This window comes from Heteronotia binoei, chromosome 8, assembly GCF_032191835.1.
Source record: "Heteronotia binoei isolate CCM8104 ecotype False Entrance Well chromosome 8, APGP_CSIRO_Hbin_v1, whole genome shotgun sequence".
NCBI lineage: Eukaryota > Metazoa > Chordata > Lepidosauria > Squamata > Gekkonidae > Heteronotia > Heteronotia binoei.
In genome coordinates this window covers 12,424,323-12,443,735 of record NC_083230.1, presented here as the reverse complement: position 1 = coordinate 12,443,735, position 19,413 = coordinate 12,424,323, and the positions used below count along the sequence as shown (strand labels likewise).

Genomic DNA, 19,413 nt, shown 5'->3' with positions numbered 1-19,413 from the left:
TTTAATTGCCAGGCCAGGTATTTACCAGGTTTGTTTGCACTTTCAAACGATTTCTGTTTCAAATTTTTTAAATTCCATTCTAATTCTTTATTCAGCAAATGTTTAACTTGGGATTGTAATATCGTAATTTCTTTTATTAATTTTTTCTTCCCTGGTCTTTTTTTTAAGTCCTTTTCTTTTTTATCTATTTCATTTTGCAGTGCTGACAGCCTTTCTTCTCTTGCTCTTTTGTCTTTATTATTCAATGTAATTAATATACCCCTCATTACTGCTTTATAAGTGTCCCATACTGTTGGATATTCCATATCATCCGTTTCATTTATTTGGAAGAATGCTGCAGTCTCCTTTTCTAAGAATGATACAGTGTCTTTATTTTGTAGTAAATCCTCATTAATTCTCCATCTTCTTGATTTTCTTTGCAATTTAGTTGACCAGCATATTGGATTATGGTCCGCCCAAACCTTTGGAAGAATCTCAATTTTTTTTGTTATGAGGCCCAAGCCTTGGGAACCCCACAACATGTCAATTCTGGAAAAAGAATTATGCCTTGCTGAGAAAAATGTATAGTCTCTTACCTCAGGGTTGAACTTTCTCCAAATGTCTTCTAGATTTTCCTGTTTAATCAACTCAAAGAAAGAATTGGGCAGCTTCCCTTCTTTATCATTCTTCTTTGAACTTGATCTGTCAAGGTTATTTTGTATTGTCCCATTAAAATCGCCCATCATCAATACCTGGTCATAAGTCTCTTCGTCCATTTGTCTATTTATGTCTTTAAAGAATTTGTCTTTCGCTCCATTGGGTGCATAGAGTCCTAGTAGTAACGTTTTTTTCGCCTCTATCGTCACCTCAACAGCAATGTATCTTCCTTCTTTGTCTTTAAAGATTAATTTTGGGTCAAGTTGTTCTTTAATGTAAAAAACCACCCCTCTTTTCTTTTGCTCTGCTAGTGAAAAAAATTCCAACCCCAAATTTCTATTCCACAAAAATTTACTGTCCTTGCGTTGTATATGGACTTCCTGTAAACAAATTATATTACATTTTTGCTTTTTAATCCAATGAAATGTTCTCCTTCTTTTCTGTGGTGAATTTAGTCCATTTATATTCCAAGATAGTAATTTGTACTCCATTATGATGTTGGTTCTTTATTTTCTTCAAAAAAGCTATGCATCTCTTGTTCGCTTCTTATTGTAATCCTTTTGCCATTTTGTTCAAATCCAAGACCCTCTGGTATTATCCATCTATATCTTGTGCCCTCTGCACGCAACTGATCGGTTAGCTTCTTGTACTTTTTCCTATCGCTGATCACTTCTCTTGGTAGCTCTTTCATTATTTTAACTCTGCTCCCTTCTATTGCCCAGGCTTTTTGGTACCCTTTCCTCAAAATTTTCTCTGCCACTTCTTTTGATCTTAATCTTATGACGATGTCTCTTGGCAGACCTTTATTTTTCGCATAAACTGAGTTGACTCTGTAGGCACCCTCCAACATACTCTTAAATCTGTCAGGGTCTTCTTCTATGTACTCAGTAATGATATCCACCATATAGCCTTTTAAGTCTGTGTCCTCTTTTTCAGGTACCCCTCTTAGACGCACTTGTGACTCCAGCAACTTACAGTCGTGTATTATGACCTTTTCTTGAATTTTTAGCAAGGCAGAGGCCTGTGTATCCACTTTCATCTCTACCTCTTTCACTTTATTTTGAGTCTCTTCCTTAAAATTCTCTATCTCCTTCTTAAGGTCTCCAACTTCTTTTTTAATATCTTTTTTTATTGCCAAATGCAATTTGTCCATAGCTTTTAACATTTTTGCCTCCAGAGCGTCAAATTGAGCCTGCATCTTGTCAAATGATTGGGCTCTTGCACGTGTTGTTCTTTCTACTGACATATAAAAAATCCCCAAACCTTAAAAAAATCCCCACATAAAATTTAGCATCCAATCCAATAGCTTAGAGCCAGTTCTTTCAGATGAGACTAGTTTTGTTTTTCTCCCTTCTTCCTGAGCAAAGATATTGAATTTTAACAATTTTGACAGTTTTTCTCCCTTTTAAAATGGCAATCGTTATTTCTCTATGGTACAGTTCCAGCCTAGAGAGGTCTCTCTTCGTCTTTCTTGATCTGAGTCTTGGACTCAATTCCTTCCTAGTTCAAAGGTCGGATGTCACAGCTCTTGTTGTCCTTATAGGCTCTGATTTATTGTCCAGCCCCTTTTAGTTTCACTTCCTGTCACAGCTTAGACTGATCTCGTGTCTAATCTCGCAGTTTTTTAAGCTGCATGAAGAAACCGCAACCACAAAAATTCACAACAATATGTCCTTTCTCCAAAATATCTTTGAAGGCAATTGTTTTTACGGCGTTCAGTTTTCCCAAGCTGAATTCTTTCCCTGCTGTGCCCCCACTCAGCTCAGTTCATTCTAGGTTCTGCAGTTTATGGGCATATATACACGGCAACTCTCTTTTCTTTCTTCTGCGTCACCAGCCTCCCATTGCCAGCTTTCACTCTTATCTTGAAAGGTTGTTTTTTTTTTTTTGCTGTTGTTCACATCCAAAGCCACAGAGCTCAGCTTAACAAGGTAAAAGTTTTTTTTCCATTCAATTATGCTTTGCCTTCGTCTGTTATTAATCCACTCAGTGTTTAAACTATATTCAAAGTCTCTCAGAGTGAAGATAAGAATGATGAGTCTACCTTTTAGATGTTCTCAACTCCCCCGGCTGCTATTTTCTTGCAATTAAAATCAGTCCTTCTAGCGTGCTTGGATTCCGACAGCCTTAAGTGACCGAAGTCACTTTAGAGTCACTGCAGACGATGGTTGACATTCCATTGCCGGACATCAAGAAATGAAGGAGTCAGCTCCCTGACTGCTCCAGTTCGATATCAACAGCATTAAAGGAAGATAAGTCGTCTTGGGTTAACCCTTGCCTAGGGTTAATGAGCATAGACCTTATCAGGGGTCTTTAATACCCTGAACAGTGACAATAAAATCCCCCTCTGTTAGGGAGCTGCAGACTGTCTTCCAGCCAAACAGGAAGTCCCCGACTCCACAAGAAGTCTTTGGCCCTTTTCTATAGATTTGGAACCCCTGAAGACTGTTCCCATAAGGTGGCTTTCAAACATAAGGACCATTCTTGATGAGCTTTGGGAATGAATAGGGTGCACAGGACTTATACGTTGAGGTGTGATGTCTCTCACTAAGACACACGAGGCACTGAAAATATTCATCATTCTGTGCCACTTTAGTTCCGCAGTCCTGACACTTTTTTAAAAAGAGGCAATTAGGTATTATCCAGAAAATCTCAGTGATGAAGAGAACCAAGTCAAAAGGATCAAAATATCTGAGGTAAAATTTCTTTTCTCTAGCTGTAGAAACGTCCTTTCTTCACGGCAGTGGAAATGGGAGTGAGGGAGATTGCTTCCCTTATCACATGATCTCTGGGCAGGAAACTAATCTACATTACTCTGCCAAGGGGAGGGGGAAGAACTTGGCTGTAGATTTCAGGAAGCTTGTAGAAGAATTCTCTGCAGCAGGCCTGCAACTGCGCAGTGCCACATGGGACTAAACAGAAGATACGAAGATGAACAACAGTTAGCTAAGAAGGAAAGGTACAACTGTCAATAAATAACACAGGCAGAATTAAGATTACCGGGGGAAACATCAACAACCTCAGATATGCAGATGACACCACTCTAATGGCAGAAAGCGAGGAGGACCTAAAGTACCTCTTGTTGAGGGTGAAAGAGGAGAGTACAAAAGTAGGCTTGAAACTCAACATAAAAAAAAAACTAAGATCATGGCATCCGGCCCCATCACACCTTGGCAAATAGAAGGGGAAGACATGGAAGTAGTGACAGACTTCACATTTCTGGGATCCAAGGTCACTGCAGATGGTGACTGTAGCCATGAAATTAAAAGACATTTGCTCATTGGGAGAACAGCTATGGTGAACTTGAGCAGTATAATGAAAAGTAGAGAAATCAGCCTGCCAACAAAAGTCCATATAGTCAAAGCGATGGTATTCCCAGTAGTAATGTATGGCTGTGAGAGCTGGACCACAAGGAAGGCTGAGTGCAGAAGAATAGATGCTTTTGAGCTATAGTGCTGGAGAAGAATCTTCAGAGTCCCTTGGACTTCTTGATCAAATCAGTCAGTCCTAAGGGAAATCAACCCAGACTGTTCCTTGGAAGGTCAGATGCTGAAGCTCAAATACTTTGGCCACCAAATGAGAAGGGAGCACTCACTGGAGAAGATCCTGATGCTGGGAAAGACAGAAGGCAAAAGAAGAAGGGGACGGCAAAAGATGAGATGGCTGGACAGCATTACTGATGTGACAATCATGAATTTGAGCAGACTTCGGAGGATGGTAGAAGACAGGAGGGCCTGGCGTGACTTTGTCCAGGGGGTCACAAAGAGTCAGACTCGACTGCGCGACTGAACAACAACAAACAATGTTTAGTGTAGACACAATTTCTCTTCTCTCATAAGGTCTTAAAATGTATTTGCAAACTAATCTCTAGTTTCAAAGGTAAAAATACTTTATAAACACACATAAACAAAGAATTGTGAAATTTCATTTGTGTTTTATCCATGCAAGAATTATTCATTTTTGCCTTTCAGCCTAGCAGTGGAGCAGTGTACACATCTTGGTTGCCACCAAAAGTCACTGGTCAACGCAAGAGCAATCTACAGGTGAAAAACCAACCAGATGGAGCGGCTCAGCATGCAAATCAAGAGACTTCCCCCCATGGCTTGGTACATAGACTGATCCCACCACATAGAGTGGATGAGAAACTGACCATCCCCGGGGCCGAAGGAGGCAAAACTGCAGAGCACTCATATGCAGGCCTTCTCTATCGTAGCTCCACACCTATGGAACCAGCTCCCGGAAGAAGTGCGGGCCCTGCGGAACCTTGAACAGTTCCGCAGGGCCTGCAAGACCATCCTTTTTGGGATGGCCTTTACCGATTAAATGACAGAGGGACTCGCCTAAGTGATTTTCGCCATCATGCTTATTGGAAATAGCACCAGAATGTTAATTTTAAATTAGACTGTTTTAAAGCTAGATACTGATTTTAAATACTTATTGTATAATCTATTGTAGTTGATGTTGTTAGCCACCCTGAGCCTGCTTTGGCGGGGAGGGCGGGATATAAATAAAATGTTGATTGATTGATTGATTGATTGATTGAAACCTTTCCTATAAACCTTTTGACACAATATATTATCAGTTCCAAACCTAAAAAGTAGCCAGTTCATTAACACTTCATCCACCAAGACACTACCAAGCTGCCCTGTTCTACTAACCTTCTTGGAACTTGTTTGGTTTTATATCCATCAACCCAAAAACGATGCAGCTTCTCCCATGAGCAGAAAATCCCCAGCGTGTCTGGTCAAACCAGATGACAGGCCTGGAGCTCTGTATACAGAGATCTCAGTGTCCTTTTAAAATCAGTTCAGATTAGAGCCATGGCACAGGCGAGGTTTGACCCTTCCTGCCCATCACATCGTTTTCACAACCCCAGGGAGCTGTCATTTGCTTCCTTGGGGAAAACGTGAATTAATGGTATCCGTATATATACATGTTTTCCACAGAACAAATAAGGGCAGCCTTAGGCCTCCTTAGCTTGGCTTTACAAACCCTCCCCCATACAACAACTCCAAATCTTGTCAGGTCCCTGGACGCCTAGTAGGTTTTAAGAAAATTACTTATAAATACAGAGAATGTGCATCTTACACTTACAATGATCAGTGCTCATGGATGGGATGGATTGGCTATAAGGTCATTCAAAAAGAGTCCCAGTGGGCCCACGGCCTGAACTTTCCCCACTGGGACCATCCCACCCCAAAGAGGAGGAGGAGAAGGAGGACAAGGAGAAGAAGGAGAAGAAGAAGAAGCTGCTGCTGATGATGATGATGATATTGGATTTGTATCCCGCCCTCCACTCCGAAGAGTCTCAGAGCGGCTCACAATCTCCTTTCCCTTCCTCCCCCACAACAGACACCCTGTGAGGTGGGTGGGGCTGGAGAGGGCTCTCACAGCAGCTGCCCTTTCAAGGACAACCTCTGCCAGAGCTATGGCTGACCCAAGGCCATGCTAGCAGGTGCAAGTGGAGGAGTGGGGAATCAAACCCGGTTCTCCCAGATAAGAGTCCGCACACTTCACCACTACACCAAACTGGCTCCAAAGAAGGGTGAGCATGAGCTGGAAGCACAAGGAAGGAGGAATGGCTGCAGCAAGGGATGTGACGTGTCCACCCAGCCTCACTCAGTCCACCTCTTGCTTGGGACTGACCAGGCATGCTTTCCCTCCCTCCTCTGGGCAGGGGGGGTGGGCAGAGGCAGGATCAAAGTGGGCTGGTCCTTTTCCAGGATCATCCCCCCCTATCTGCCCCTGTTCACAGGTAGTCACCCTGAACCACCAGCATACTCACATTTTAATATGGGTTTCACGTTGAGCTTGGGTGATACCAGTTATCTACTGTGGTTTAAAGGTTATTGTTTTGCTTTACTGTGATGTCACGATCATGAGATATGAAAACTATTCTAAACACACAAAATGAGCACAATGCATCTCGGGCAGGGGGGAGGAGGAGCAACCAAAAACACACTATGCATTTGCTTTCAAACTACATTAACAAAAAGGTAATAATTTCTCAGTACAGAGGGATCTATTCCCCTTCACGTGTCCTTTTTTTTTTGCCCAACATCCTTAATGCAGTCTCTGGACAGAACAGTAAACGGTTAACCCCCCCTCTGGTTTGAGGAGGGAAAAATCGGTTTACCTGAATACCATCAAGTAGTTTGCTCATGCACCAGAAACTGTCAGCTTCGATGTTCTGCAGTGCTTCGGCAGGCAGACTGGAAACATCAAAATTTTCCACTTCTTCTTCTGTTTGATAAAGGGAAAAAAAGACATGCCAATGAAGAACGTAAAACAAAAGGTTAACCCCACGAAGCTCAAGAATAAGGCAGATCGTGTGCATTTCTTATATAAGGATAAGTGTGTATTTCTTATATCAAGTCCTGAAAACATTACTTAATTGTTACTTAATTTTTTTTTCAAGATTTAATGAATATTCACTTTTGATGAAGAAGCTGAACGATGTCTGATCAGTTAATGGACAATTCGCTTTGTTTATGCTTATGCACACCTGAAATCAGAAAGGCAGCAGGGGCTATTGAACACATCAGACCCATCATAAAGCGTTACTGAAGGATGGCACGTGAAACTAAAAGACAGGACTCTACAAAGATCAGGAGACCTTGGCTCTTTCTTCATTGTGCTCTCCAAACTGGTCCAACACTGTCCTCTTAAGAATACCATTTACATGCCAGGTTTGGACTACAAAGGTACCCAAAGAAGTGGAAACATTCTCAAATAGCACCCCACACTGAAACACGTACAAACTTAGTTATAATAGGGTCACTACTTTGAACAGAGATGGAAACACAGCAGGCAGGGACTCTTTGTGCATCTTATGCAAGTACACACACTTAAGTACACATCTCATGCCATTTCTTAATAAAGCAGAAACTTCCTCAACATACCATGCTTTTTTCCAGGTTTCCAATTGAACTTGTTGTTCAGTCGCACAGTCGAGTCCGACGCTTTGCGACCCCATGGACAAAGTCACACCAGGTCCTCCTGTCTTCCACCATCCTCCGAAGTCTGCTTACATTCGTGTTTGTTACATCAGTAATGCTGTCCCGCCATCTCATCTTCTGCCATCCCCTTCTTCTTTTGCCTTCTGTCTTTCCCAGCATCAGGATCTTCTCCAGTGAGTGCTCCCTTCTCATTTGGTGGCCAAAGTATTTGAGCTTCAGCATCTGACCTTCCAAGGAACAGTCTGGGTTGATTTCCCTTAGGACTGACTGATTTGATCAAGAAGTCCAAGGGACTCTCAAGATTCTTCTCCAGCACTATAGCTCAAAAGCATCTATTCTTCTGCACTCAGCCTTCCTTGTGGTCCAGCTCTCACAGCCATACATTACTACTGGGAATACCATCACTTTGACTATATGGACTTTTGTTGGCAGGGTGATGTCTCTACTCTTTATTATACTGCCCAGGTTCGCCATAGCTGTCCTCCCAAGGAGCAAACGACTTTTAATTTCATGGCTACAGTCACCATCTGCAGTGACCTTGGATCCCAGAAATGTGAAGTCTGTCACTACTTCTATGTCTTCCCCTTCTATTTGCCACGCTGTGATGCGGCCGGATGCCATGATCTTAGTTTTTTTGATGTTGAGTTTCAAGCCTGCTTTTGTGCTCTCCTCTTTCACCCTCAACAAGAGGTTCTTTAGGTCCTCCTCACTTCCTGCCATTAGAGTGGTGTCATCTGCGTATCTGAGGTGGTTGATGTTTTTCCCGGCAATCTTAATTCCGGCTTCTGCTTCATCCAGGCCAGCATTCCGCATGATGTACTCTGCATATAAATTAAATAAGCAGGGTGACAATATACATCCTTGTCAAACTCCTTTTCCTATTCTAAACCAATCAGTTGTTCCATATCCCGTTCTGACCGTTGCTTCTTGACCCTTATATAGGTTTTTCAGGAGACATGTGAGGTGGTCTGGAATTCCCATCTCTTTAAGGACTTGCCACAGTTTGTTGTGATCCACAGAATCAAAGGCTTTAGTGTAGTCAATGAAACAGAAATAGACATTTTTCTGATATTCCCTTGCTTTCTCCATAATCCAGCGAATGTTGGCAATTTGATCCCTAGTTCCTCTACCTCTCCGAAACCCTGCTTGAACTTCTGATAGTTCCCAATCTACATACTGCTGAAGCCTAGCTTGTAGGATCTTTAACATGACCTTTCTGGCATGTGAAATGAGTGCAATGGTGTGATAGTTTGAACATTCCTTGGCATTACCCTTCTTTGGGATTGGAATATAAACTGACCTTTTCTAATCCTGTGGCCACTGTTGCATTTCCCAAATTTGTTGACATAATGTGTGCATCACTTTAACAGCATCATCTTTTAGGACTTTGAATAGCTCTACTGGGATACTGTCATCTCCGCTTGCTTTGCTGTTAGTAATGCTTTCTAAGGCCCATTTGACTTCACACTCCAGGATGCCTGGCTCAAGGTCAGCGGTTTCACTGTCATGGTTCTCAAGGACATTGAGATCCTTCTTGTATAATTCTTCTTTGTATTCTTGCCACCTCTTCCTGATCTTGTCTGCTTCTCTTAGGTCCCTACCGTTTTTGTCCTTTATCATGGCCAGCTTTGCATGAAACATACCCTTGATTTCGCCAGTTTTCTTGAAAAGATTCTTGTCCTTCCCATTCTAATATTTTCCTCTATTACTTTGCATTGTTCCTTCAGGAAGGCCTCCTTATCTCTCCTTGCTGTTCTCATCTTCCAGTGCCACATCTTTTAGCCTTTTGTTACTGTCCATGGGGTTTTCTTGGCTAGGGTACTGGAGTGATTTGCCATCTCCTTCTCCAGTGGATCACATTTTGTCTGGGTTCTCAGCTGCAGCCTGTCCATCTTGGGTGGCCCTGCATGGTATAGCCCACAGCCTCCCTGAACTGTGCAAGCCCTCTCGCCACGTCAAGGCAGCAATCCATGAGAGGGAATTGCACCTGACAGGTAGTGAATTTGATCCAAGGCCCACAACTTGCTGATTCCAATGAAGTGAAGATATGCACCCCAAATATGCAGTAGGCACATACCAGAAAGTACAGCAAATTGTGGATCTTTTGTAGATGCCCCCCCCCTTACAATTTGGGGCTGCACAGCTCCCCTTCATACAATTATCTCAGTAGATACAGCTGTCTTTATGTTGTTACATCAAGGACAAAGCAGTTCCTCAGTGGTGGTAATCTGCTGCTTAAAAGGCTTTTAAAAATATATATGTATACTTATTTTATTTTAATTTTTTATTTTATTCCACTTTTATCCCGCCCTCCCCGCCGAGTCTAACTGAGTCTCAATTTTATTTAGCTAATTAGTTATTTTTAGTGGACAGAGTTAGCACCTCTATCAAAGAAGCCAGCATAAGGCGCCAATTCACACAGTACAAACACACATGCACCCAAAAATGCAGGCAGCCAGGTTGTTTCATGGGGGGGGGGGGGGGGAAACTGTGACATCTTTTTATAAAATCACAACATGGTGAGACGGCTTTTGTGTTTCAGCGAATGTCTTCACATTTGGTGCCAGAGAGAAAACAAAAGGACAGAGTAAGGGAAGAGGAGAGAGAAAGAGTAGATGCTAGCACAGGTCATGGGACAGGCCTGTCTACAATGTCTTGAACAAAGAGAAGACAGGCATTTGCAGATTAATAAATATTTTGCCTTCTGGGTTTCCGACAAGCTCTAAACCAAAAACAGCTTTCTCACTTTTTAAACCCTAAAGCTTGAGGAAGAGCTCTGTTAAAAGCTTTTTCGCTGCTATGAAATGTTTAGCCTATCTAGAAGACTTTAGAAGACTGCTACTGCTTGGCCATTTTCCCAGCATCTTCTACTTGGAAATTCTTTTCGGCAGATGTCTTCACAGCAGAGAGAGTGACCAAAATCAAGTAGTCTCATCAACAGGGAAGCAAACAATTTATGAATTCCCCAAGGAGAATATGATAATCTTTGACTTAGTCAATACCAATTTCCAAGAAAAGAAATGTGTTCATGTCATGCTTCCACCAGAAGAGTTCTTGATACCTTAACAGATGCCCACCAGATCAAACAGTTGGTGAGCCACACTGCAGGAGTACATAAAGTTCTTGTAACAGTTTCCCCCTTTGTCAGGATCACTGACAGAGTACTGGGAACCAGCATTGAATCATTTGCTGAAAAAGAAGATATTGGAAGATATTGGATTTCTATCCCGCCCTCCACTCCAAAGAGTCTCAGAGCGGCTCACAATCTCCTTTCCCTTCCTCCCCCACAACAGACACCCTGTGAGGTGGGTGGGGCTGGAGAGGGCTCTCACAGCAGCTGCCCTTTCAAGGACAACCTCTGCCAGAGCTATGGCTGACCCAAGGCCATGCTAGCAGGTGCAAGTGGAGGAGAAGAAGAAGAAGAAGAAGAAGATATTGGATTTATATCCCGCCCTCCACTCCGAAGAGTCTCAGAGCGGCTCACAATCTCCTTTCCCTTCCTCCCCCACAACAGACACCCTGTGAGGTGGGTGGGGCTGGAGAGGGCTCTCACAGCAGCTGCCCTTTCAAGGACAACCTCTGCCAGAGCTATGGCTGACCCAAGGCCATGCTAGCAGGTGCAAGTGGAGGAGAAGAAGAAGAAGAAGATATTGGATTTATATCCCGCCCTCCACTCCGAAGAGTCTCAGAGCGGCTCACAATCTCCTTTACCTTCCTCCCCCACAACAGACACCCTGTGAGGTGGGTGGGGCTGGAGAGGGCTCTCACAGCAGCTGCCCTTTCAAGGACAACCTCTGCCAGAGCTATGGCTGACCCAAGGCCATGCTAGCAGGTGCAAGTGGAGGAGAAGAAGAAGAAGAAGAAGAAGAAGATATTGGATTTATATCCCGCCCTCCACTCCGAAGAGTCTCAGAGCGGCTCACAATCTCCTTTACCTTCCTCCCCCACAACAGACACCCTGTGAGATGGGTGGGGCTGGAGAGGGCTCTCACAGCAGCTGCCCTTTCAAGGACAACCTCTGCCAGAGCTATGGCTGACCCAAGGCCATGCTAGCAGGTGCAAGTGGAGGAGAAGAAGAAGAAGAAGAAGAAGAAGAAGATATTGGATTTATATCCCGCCCTCCACTCCGAAGAGTCTCAGAGCGGCTCACAATCTCCTTTACCTTCCTCCCCCACAACAGACACCCTGTGAGGTAGATGAAGATATTGGATTTATATCCCGCCCTCCACTCCGAAGAGTCTCAGAGTGGCTCACAATCTCCTTTACCTTCCTCCCCCACAACACACTTTGTGAGGTAGATGAAGATATTGGATTTATTTCCCGCCCTCCACTCCGAAGAGTCTCAGAGTGGCTCACAATCTCCTTTACCTTCCTCCCCCACAACAGACACCCTGTGAGGTAGATGAAGATATTGGATTTATATCCCGCCCTCCACTCTGAAGAGTCTCAGAGTGGCTCACAATCTCCTTTACCTTCCTCCCCCACAACAGACACCCTGTGAGGTAGATGAAGATATTGGATTTATTTCCCGCCCTCCACTCCGAAGAGTCTCAGAGTGGCTCACAATCTCCTTTACCTTCCTCCCCCACAACAGACACCCTGTGAGGTAGATGAAGATATTGGATTTATATCCCGCCCTCCACTCTGAAGAGTCTCAGAGTGGCTCACAATCTCCTTTACCTTCCTCCCCCACAACAGACACCCTGTGAGGTGGGTGGGGCTGGAGAGGGCTCTCCCAGCAGCTGCCCTTTCAAGGATAACCTCTGCCAGAGCTACAGCTGACCCAAGGCCATGCTAGCAGGTGCAAGTGGAGGAGTGGGGAATCAAACCCGGTTCTCCCAGATAAGAGTCCGCACACTTAACCACTACACCAAACTGGCAAAATCAGGAGCCTAGTCTTTTGATACTTAAAAAAAAAATGAAAATAAAATCAAACTACATGCTTCCCTCCCTCATCTTATGGGCAGTTCTTTGCCCTGAGGCTGCCAAACCAATGGAAAGATTCCCTTTGTTCTACCCCCATGCATTCAAAGACCAAGACATGATCTTCCGAACCTGATGGGAAAAGTGGAAAGAAAGCCTCTCTAGGAATCCACAACCACTCTTTTCAATCCTGTTTGACTAGGAAACCTATATATTCAAAGACCTACCACCATGTAAACAATAAATTAATAAAGTATACTAAGTGAAATAACAATGTACAATATTCAATATCATATATAAGAATCACAAAGTGATAAGCAAAATTATTCCGAAATGTTACCGAATAAATAAATATGGAAATACTCTAACAGAATGATGGGACATGGGTGGGATATGGCTTCATGACTTGAAGGGATCTCTTGCTGAATTTACCATCATTTCAAACCAAGCAAAAGGCTAAAATAAACCATTATGGATGACTAGATAGGCTTCTAGCTGTTGCTGAAACATGAAATTACAGCAACTGCACCCAGTGACAGAAATAAGGAACAGGACAGCCTGGCTTCTTGCATCTCTCTCCTGCAATCTTGCCAAAGGGAATTTTGTAGACCCCCATCCTTCCCTTTCTCAGAAGCCTTGCTTGGCCTAGTAAGATTCAGGGAGCTTGCCAGGTCCTTACTTTTATATTGATGCAAAGTGAAATATAAGACACAATTGGGGTTTCGGGCCTTTGCTTGAGGTCTTCAAATAAAGTTATTTCTGTAAACGCCAGAATGAAATTTCACTGTACACAAACAGGAACAAGTGTTTTCATCAACTACCTGAACATAAATCTGATCTAGTAGCTACAGGCATCGGCTGTTCGCCTCACTCCAGTCAAAGCACACACAAAAACCCACATTACGGGGACAGAAACAACTCGGTTAGCAAGAAGTCAGCCCACTTAGCAACACCATTTGTACTGGGTGCCCACTGTTGGAAACAGGACGTTAAACCAGCTAGACTGGGCTTAATCCAGCAGGGCTCTTATCATGGTCTTATGCATCACATCAGCCCTATAATGAGCGTTATGGGCCCCACCTTCCAATCTGGATCTCATTAGAGAACATCCTACCACTGCCATCAATCAAGACACATCAACATGAAAGATAATCAGCATTTCAACAACATAAAGAGTGAGCATCCGCCACTTCTAAGTACGCCAAGAAACTAACCGTATTTAATTTTCAGCAGAGAGTGAGGAAACTATGGGTGCTTTCACACGGCGACTGTTTGCAAGTGAATTTTGCTATTCTTACACACAGGGCTTTTTTTGAGCTCAGCAGGAACTCATTTGCATATTAGGCCATAACCCTGATGCCAAGCCAGCCGGAACTGTGTTCCTGCTATTAAAAGGTCCCACTTACACAGTAAAAATCGAGTTGTGAGGAACATTTTTAGTATGCGTGAATGTACCCTTAGATTTTAGTTACTTTGAAATATTCTGCACAGGAATATTTTACAGCCGGTTTCATTTTATACTGGGAGTCTGTTTACAATGAATAATTAAAACTTGCAAACAACTTTCCTCTGGCCACAGAATCCTTGACAAACATCACCAATTCACATCCCAACAGGAAGACAACTCTGGCTAGCGCTAGAACAGAACAGCATGCTGCTTTCTGTTTTCCATTCTGTTAATCATCTCAGGAAGTGTTGCCACAACAGGTCTTCAGTGTCTCCAACAGATGCCTCTAACAGGTCTTCAGTGCCTCTAAGATAGATGGATAGATAAATTTATTGTCATTGTTCTCAAAAAAGGAAAATGAGCGCAACGAAATGAGGTGCTCTTCCACAAACATACCAACACATCAACACTACAGAAAAGACATATACATAAACCATTTAAATACATCTAAAACAAATAACCATTCACAGCCCTGCATTTAGCCTAACCACGGCACTTGGATAGAAGCTGCCCTTGAATCTATTTGTCTTAGCCCTCAACACTCTATATCGTCTGCCCGATGGTAAGATCTCAAATAGCAAGTGGCCCGGATGTGAAGGGTCCTTTAAGATCATTTGTATCTTCCTTTTACATCCCACATTATACAGATCCACCAATGAGGGGAGAGAGCATCCACAAATCTTCTGTGCTCTTACCATCACTAACAATCGACATGTGAGACTTTTCAACTCCAGGTCCATGGGTTCACTGATGGGGAAAAGCCTCAACTTGTCTGACTTGCTCCAAAGAAGATGGCAACCTTAACGTGAACACTAGCTTTGAAAACAGTGTGGAGAACTGCAGAGGAAAGAGGAGGGCAGCGAATCCCATCTCTGGCCTTACAACATCATACCAATTATCTCAAGGAATGCTCCCAAAAGCTCAAAAGAAAACTAATTGCATTCACTTTAACAACAATTACAACAACAACAGAAAACAACAACCACTGTGCCAAAGCTGTGTCAATTATCTGAAGCTGGGCCAATTGTTTGAATTGTGGTCTCGGGCTGTGTCAATCGTCTGAATTGGGGTCTTTGTGATTTAATTTATATGTATTCCATACATGAGACGGCTTAATTTTGATATGCCTCATTTATTGTTATTGTAATGTTTTAACGTTGTAAACCAAACCTGAGCCTGCTTGCAGGATAGGGCGGGGCATAAATTGCAAATTAAATTAAATTAAATTAAATTAAATTAAAAAGAAGTGTCTTACAACACTTCCTTTCTAGGTGATTCTCAAAGCTGTAAATGCATCACCTGGACTCCAAAACTGTTTTGCATTGCAGAAGTAGTCACCAACTATTAAAAGCAGTATTTCAGGGAACACAGGCTGTTGCGGAAAGGGAGACGAAAGCCAGAAGTTTCATATTGCAAATGGAACTTTAATAACCTATGTATTTTAAAGTTCAATACTACAGGAATGTTATCATGTAAGCATGGAGAGCCAGTTTGGTGTAGTGGTTAAGAGTGCGGAGTCTTATCTGGGAGAACCGGGTTTGATTCTCCATTCCTCCACTTGCACCTGCTAGCATGGCCTTGGGTCAGCCATAGCTCTGGCAGAGGTTGTCCTTGAAAGGGCAGCTGCTGTGAGAGCCCTCCCCAGCCCCACCCACCTCACAGGGTGTCTGTTGTGGTGGAGGAAGGTAAAGGAGATTGTGAGCCACTCTGAGACTCTTCGGAGTGGAGGGCGGGATATAAATCCAATATCTTCATCTACCTCACAGGGTGTCTGTTGTGGGGGAGGAAGGTAAAGGAGATTGTGAGCCGCTCTGAGACTCTTCGGAGTGGAGGGCGGGATATAAATCCAATATCTTCATCTACGTCACAGGGTGTCTGTTGTGGGGAGGGGGAGGTAAAGGAGATTGTGAGCCGCTCTGAGACTCTTTGGAGTGGAGGGCGGGATAGAAATCCAATATCTTCATCTACCTCACAGGGTGTCTGTTGTGCGGGAGGAAGGTAAAGGAGATTGTGAGCCTCTCTGAGACTCTTCAGAGTGGAGGCCAGGATATAAATCCAATATCTTCATCTACCTCACAGGGTGTCTGTTGTGGGGGAGGAAGGTAAAGGAGATTGTGAGCCGCTCTGAGACTCTTCGGAGTGGAGGGCGGGATATAAATCCAATATCTTCATCTACCTCACAGGGTGTCTGTTGTGGGGAGGGGGAGGTAAAGGAGATTGTGAGCCGCTCTGAGACTCTTTGGAGTGGAGGGCGGGATAGAAATCCAATATCTTCATCTACCTCACAGGGTGTCTGTTGTGCGGGAGGAAGGTAAAGGAGATTGTGAGCCGCTCTGAGACTCTTCAGAGTGGAGGCCAGGATATAAATCCAATATCTTCATCTACCTCACAGGGTGTCTGTTGTGGGGGGGGGGGGAGGTAAAGGAGATTGTGAGCCACTCTGAGACTCTTCGGAGTGGAGGGTGGGATATAAATCCAATATCTTCATCTACCTCACAGGGTGTCTGTTGTGGGGGAGGAAGGTAAAGGAGATTGTGAGCCGCTCTGAGACTCTTCGGAGTGGAGGGCGGGATATAAATCCAATATCTTCATCTACCTCACAGGGTGTCTGTTGTGGGGAGGGGGAGGTAAAGGAGATTGTGAACCGCTCTGAGACTCTTCGGAGTGGAGGGCGGGATATAAATCCAATATCTTCATCTACCTCACAGGGTGTCTGTTGTGGGGAGGGGGAGGGTAAAGGAGATTGTGAGCCGCTCTGAGACTCTTTGGAGTGGAGGGCGGGATAGAAATCCAATATCTTCATCTACCTCACAGGGTGTCTGTTGTGGGGAGGGGGAGGGTAAAGGAGATTGTGAGCCGCTCTGAGACTCTTCGGAGTGGAGGGCGGGATATAAATCCAATATCTTCATCTACCTCACAGGGTGTCTGTTGTGGGGAGGGGGAGGGTAAAGGAGATTGTGAGCCGCTCTGAGACTCTTTGGAGTGGAGGGCGGGATAGAAATCCAATATCTTCATCTACCTCACAGGGTGTCTGTTGTGGGGGAGGAAGGTAAAGGAGATTGTGAGCCGCTCTGAGACTCTTCGGAGTGGAGGACGGGATATAAATCCAATATCTTCATCTACCTCACAGGGTATCTGTTGTGGGGGAAGGGGAGGTAGAGGAGATTGTGAGCCGCTCTGAGACTCTTCGGAGTGGAGGCCAGGATATAAATCCAATATCTTCATTTACCTCACAGGGTGTCTGTTGTGGGGGAGGAAGGTAAAGGAGATTGTGAGCCGCTCTGAGACTCTTCGGAGTGGAGGGCGGGATATAAATCCAAAAAAAATTTCTTAATTGAATTAAATGGGATATTTTTTTAAAAAAAAATACTGTGTTTTATACTTCATATAATGTCACAAAATCAAACACTGACTAAGTGACTCCAAAAAGATGGGTCGCAGTTATGGAGAAGACCGTCAGAAACTCATATTAGCCAGGTAAGAATAAAAAAGCATTCTGAAAAAGAGAATGCTGAGGTGTTATTACAGCAAATACACATATGATCTAATCCTATTAACAAGCAGGTCACTGTAAGCAATACTGAAAACTGTCATCCACAAAAAGCTGCAGTGTAAGTACTGAACAGTATGTAGGCTTTTTGAAAGGGAAAAGTTAACGGAATAACATGCCTCTATGTCAATATCTGGATGGAGGAGGAAAGACACCGCTGAACAAAAATCCCAGCTATAAAGTCTCACGGTAATGTCTCTCATTTTCTTCCGTTTCCTCCGGCTAGTCTCATCATGCTGTCTGTGTAAGTGTAGAAGATGGCAAAAGAGTTGCCTGAAGAAAAAAGGCTGTGACATGAAGCGACTGACGTGCTGCTCCAAGAGCTGCGGCCGCTGCGAGCCTCCCCATTAGCTGCTGTTTACTCCTTCGCAGCGCATTATCCTGTTCTTGCGAAAGCCTCCTCTGAGCAAAGAAAAGTAATTCATTTAGAAGGGTCCTAATGAGATACTTTTTCCGCAGGCGGCTAAACAATATGAAAAGGGAATTAATTAGCGTGTAATGCATCGATGTAGTGTTCTGGCACCAAAGGGTCAGAAGACAAGCAATAAGTGACTTTGGGTTGGTTTCAAGAATTATTAACGTTGCCTAAAACAGGCATACTCAGAGGTAAATTCCACTGAATTCTGAAAGGTTTGCTCCTTGGTAAACACGGAACAGAATGCCCCTATAGTGTTTGCTTACTCACAGGCCTCACAGAATAATCTTTCTGTCACTATTCCAGGGTGGCCACTATTACTGACAGATCTGAAAGATAAATTCTGCGTCTTGCTGCTGGAGCAGACTGCTTTGTGAAAGCTACTCTGGGGCTTAGTTATGTCTTATTAGCAAGGCATCTGCTTTGTTGAAGATTAAATTCGTAAGGCACCATTCAAAGCTCGGTTTCAGCAGGAGTTTCTAATTCTGTTTCAAAGAACAACGCTCCACAGGTATACGAGGATGGATCTTTATTTCACATACGAGAGCGCTCATTCTCTCGTACACATTCTCAGGATAAGAGAAGACTAAATACAATGAACTCAGAAGACTTTGAAATCTTTTTTTTTATTATTTTTGTTTTTTTTAAAAAGATTTTACCTGTGGGTGTAACTTACTGGAGGAGAATTAACAGTGTTCTCTCAAAGGCTATGAACTAACATGACAGATATCTAGGGGAGGAACGGTGGCTCAGTGGTAGAGCATCTGCTTGGTAAGCAGAAGGTCCCAGGTTCAAGCCCTGGCATCTCCAAATAAAAAGGGTCCAGGCAAGTAGACATGAAAAACCTCAGCTTGAACCCCTGGAGAGCTGCTGCCAGTCTGAGTAGACAATACTGACTTTGATGAACCTGGAGGGGTCTGATTCAGTAGAAGGCAGCTTCATATGTTCTTTAGGGGAGCGATGGTGGCTCAGTGGTAGAGCATCTGCTTGGTTAGCAGAAGGTCCCAGGTTCAATCCCCGGCATCTCCAACTAAAAAGGGTCCAGGCAAGTAGGCGTGAAAAACCTCAGCTTGAGATCCTGGAGAGCCACTGTCAGTCTGAGAAGACAATACTGACTTTGATGGACCTGGCGGGGGGGGGGGGGTCTGATTCAGTAGAAGGCAGCTTCATATGTTCTTTGGGGGAAGGACGGTGGCTCAGTGGTAGAGCATCTGCTTGGTAACCAAAAGGTCCCAGGTTCAATCCCTGGCATCTCCAACTAAAAAGGGTCCTGGCAAGCAAGCGTGAAAAACCTCAGCTTGAACCTCTGGAGAGCTGCTGCCAGTCTGAACACTTGGATGTATGCCATCCGGACCTGGTGACTTATTAGTTTTTAATTCATCAATCAGTTGTAGGACTTCCTCTCTTGTCACCTCAGTCTGACTCAAGTCCTTCAACACCCCTTCCAAAATGAGCGGTCCTGGAGTGGGCAAACACTTCTCAT

At 43.8% G+C, this 19,413-nt stretch overlaps 1 protein-coding gene across 1 annotated transcript in view; it reads right to left on the bottom strand.

Moving 5' to 3' along the window:
• Nucleotides 1–19,413, bottom strand: part of TBC1D22A (TBC1 domain family member 22A) — a 261,287-nt gene that overhangs the window by 113,782 nt on the left and 128,092 nt on the right. Inside the window, exon 9 of the mRNA XM_060244773.1 lies at nt 6,773–6,879. Within this exon, the coding sequence (XP_060100756.1) occupies nt 6,773–6,879 (107 nt within the window). The remainder of the gene's footprint in view (nt 1–6,772; nt 6,880–19,413) is intronic.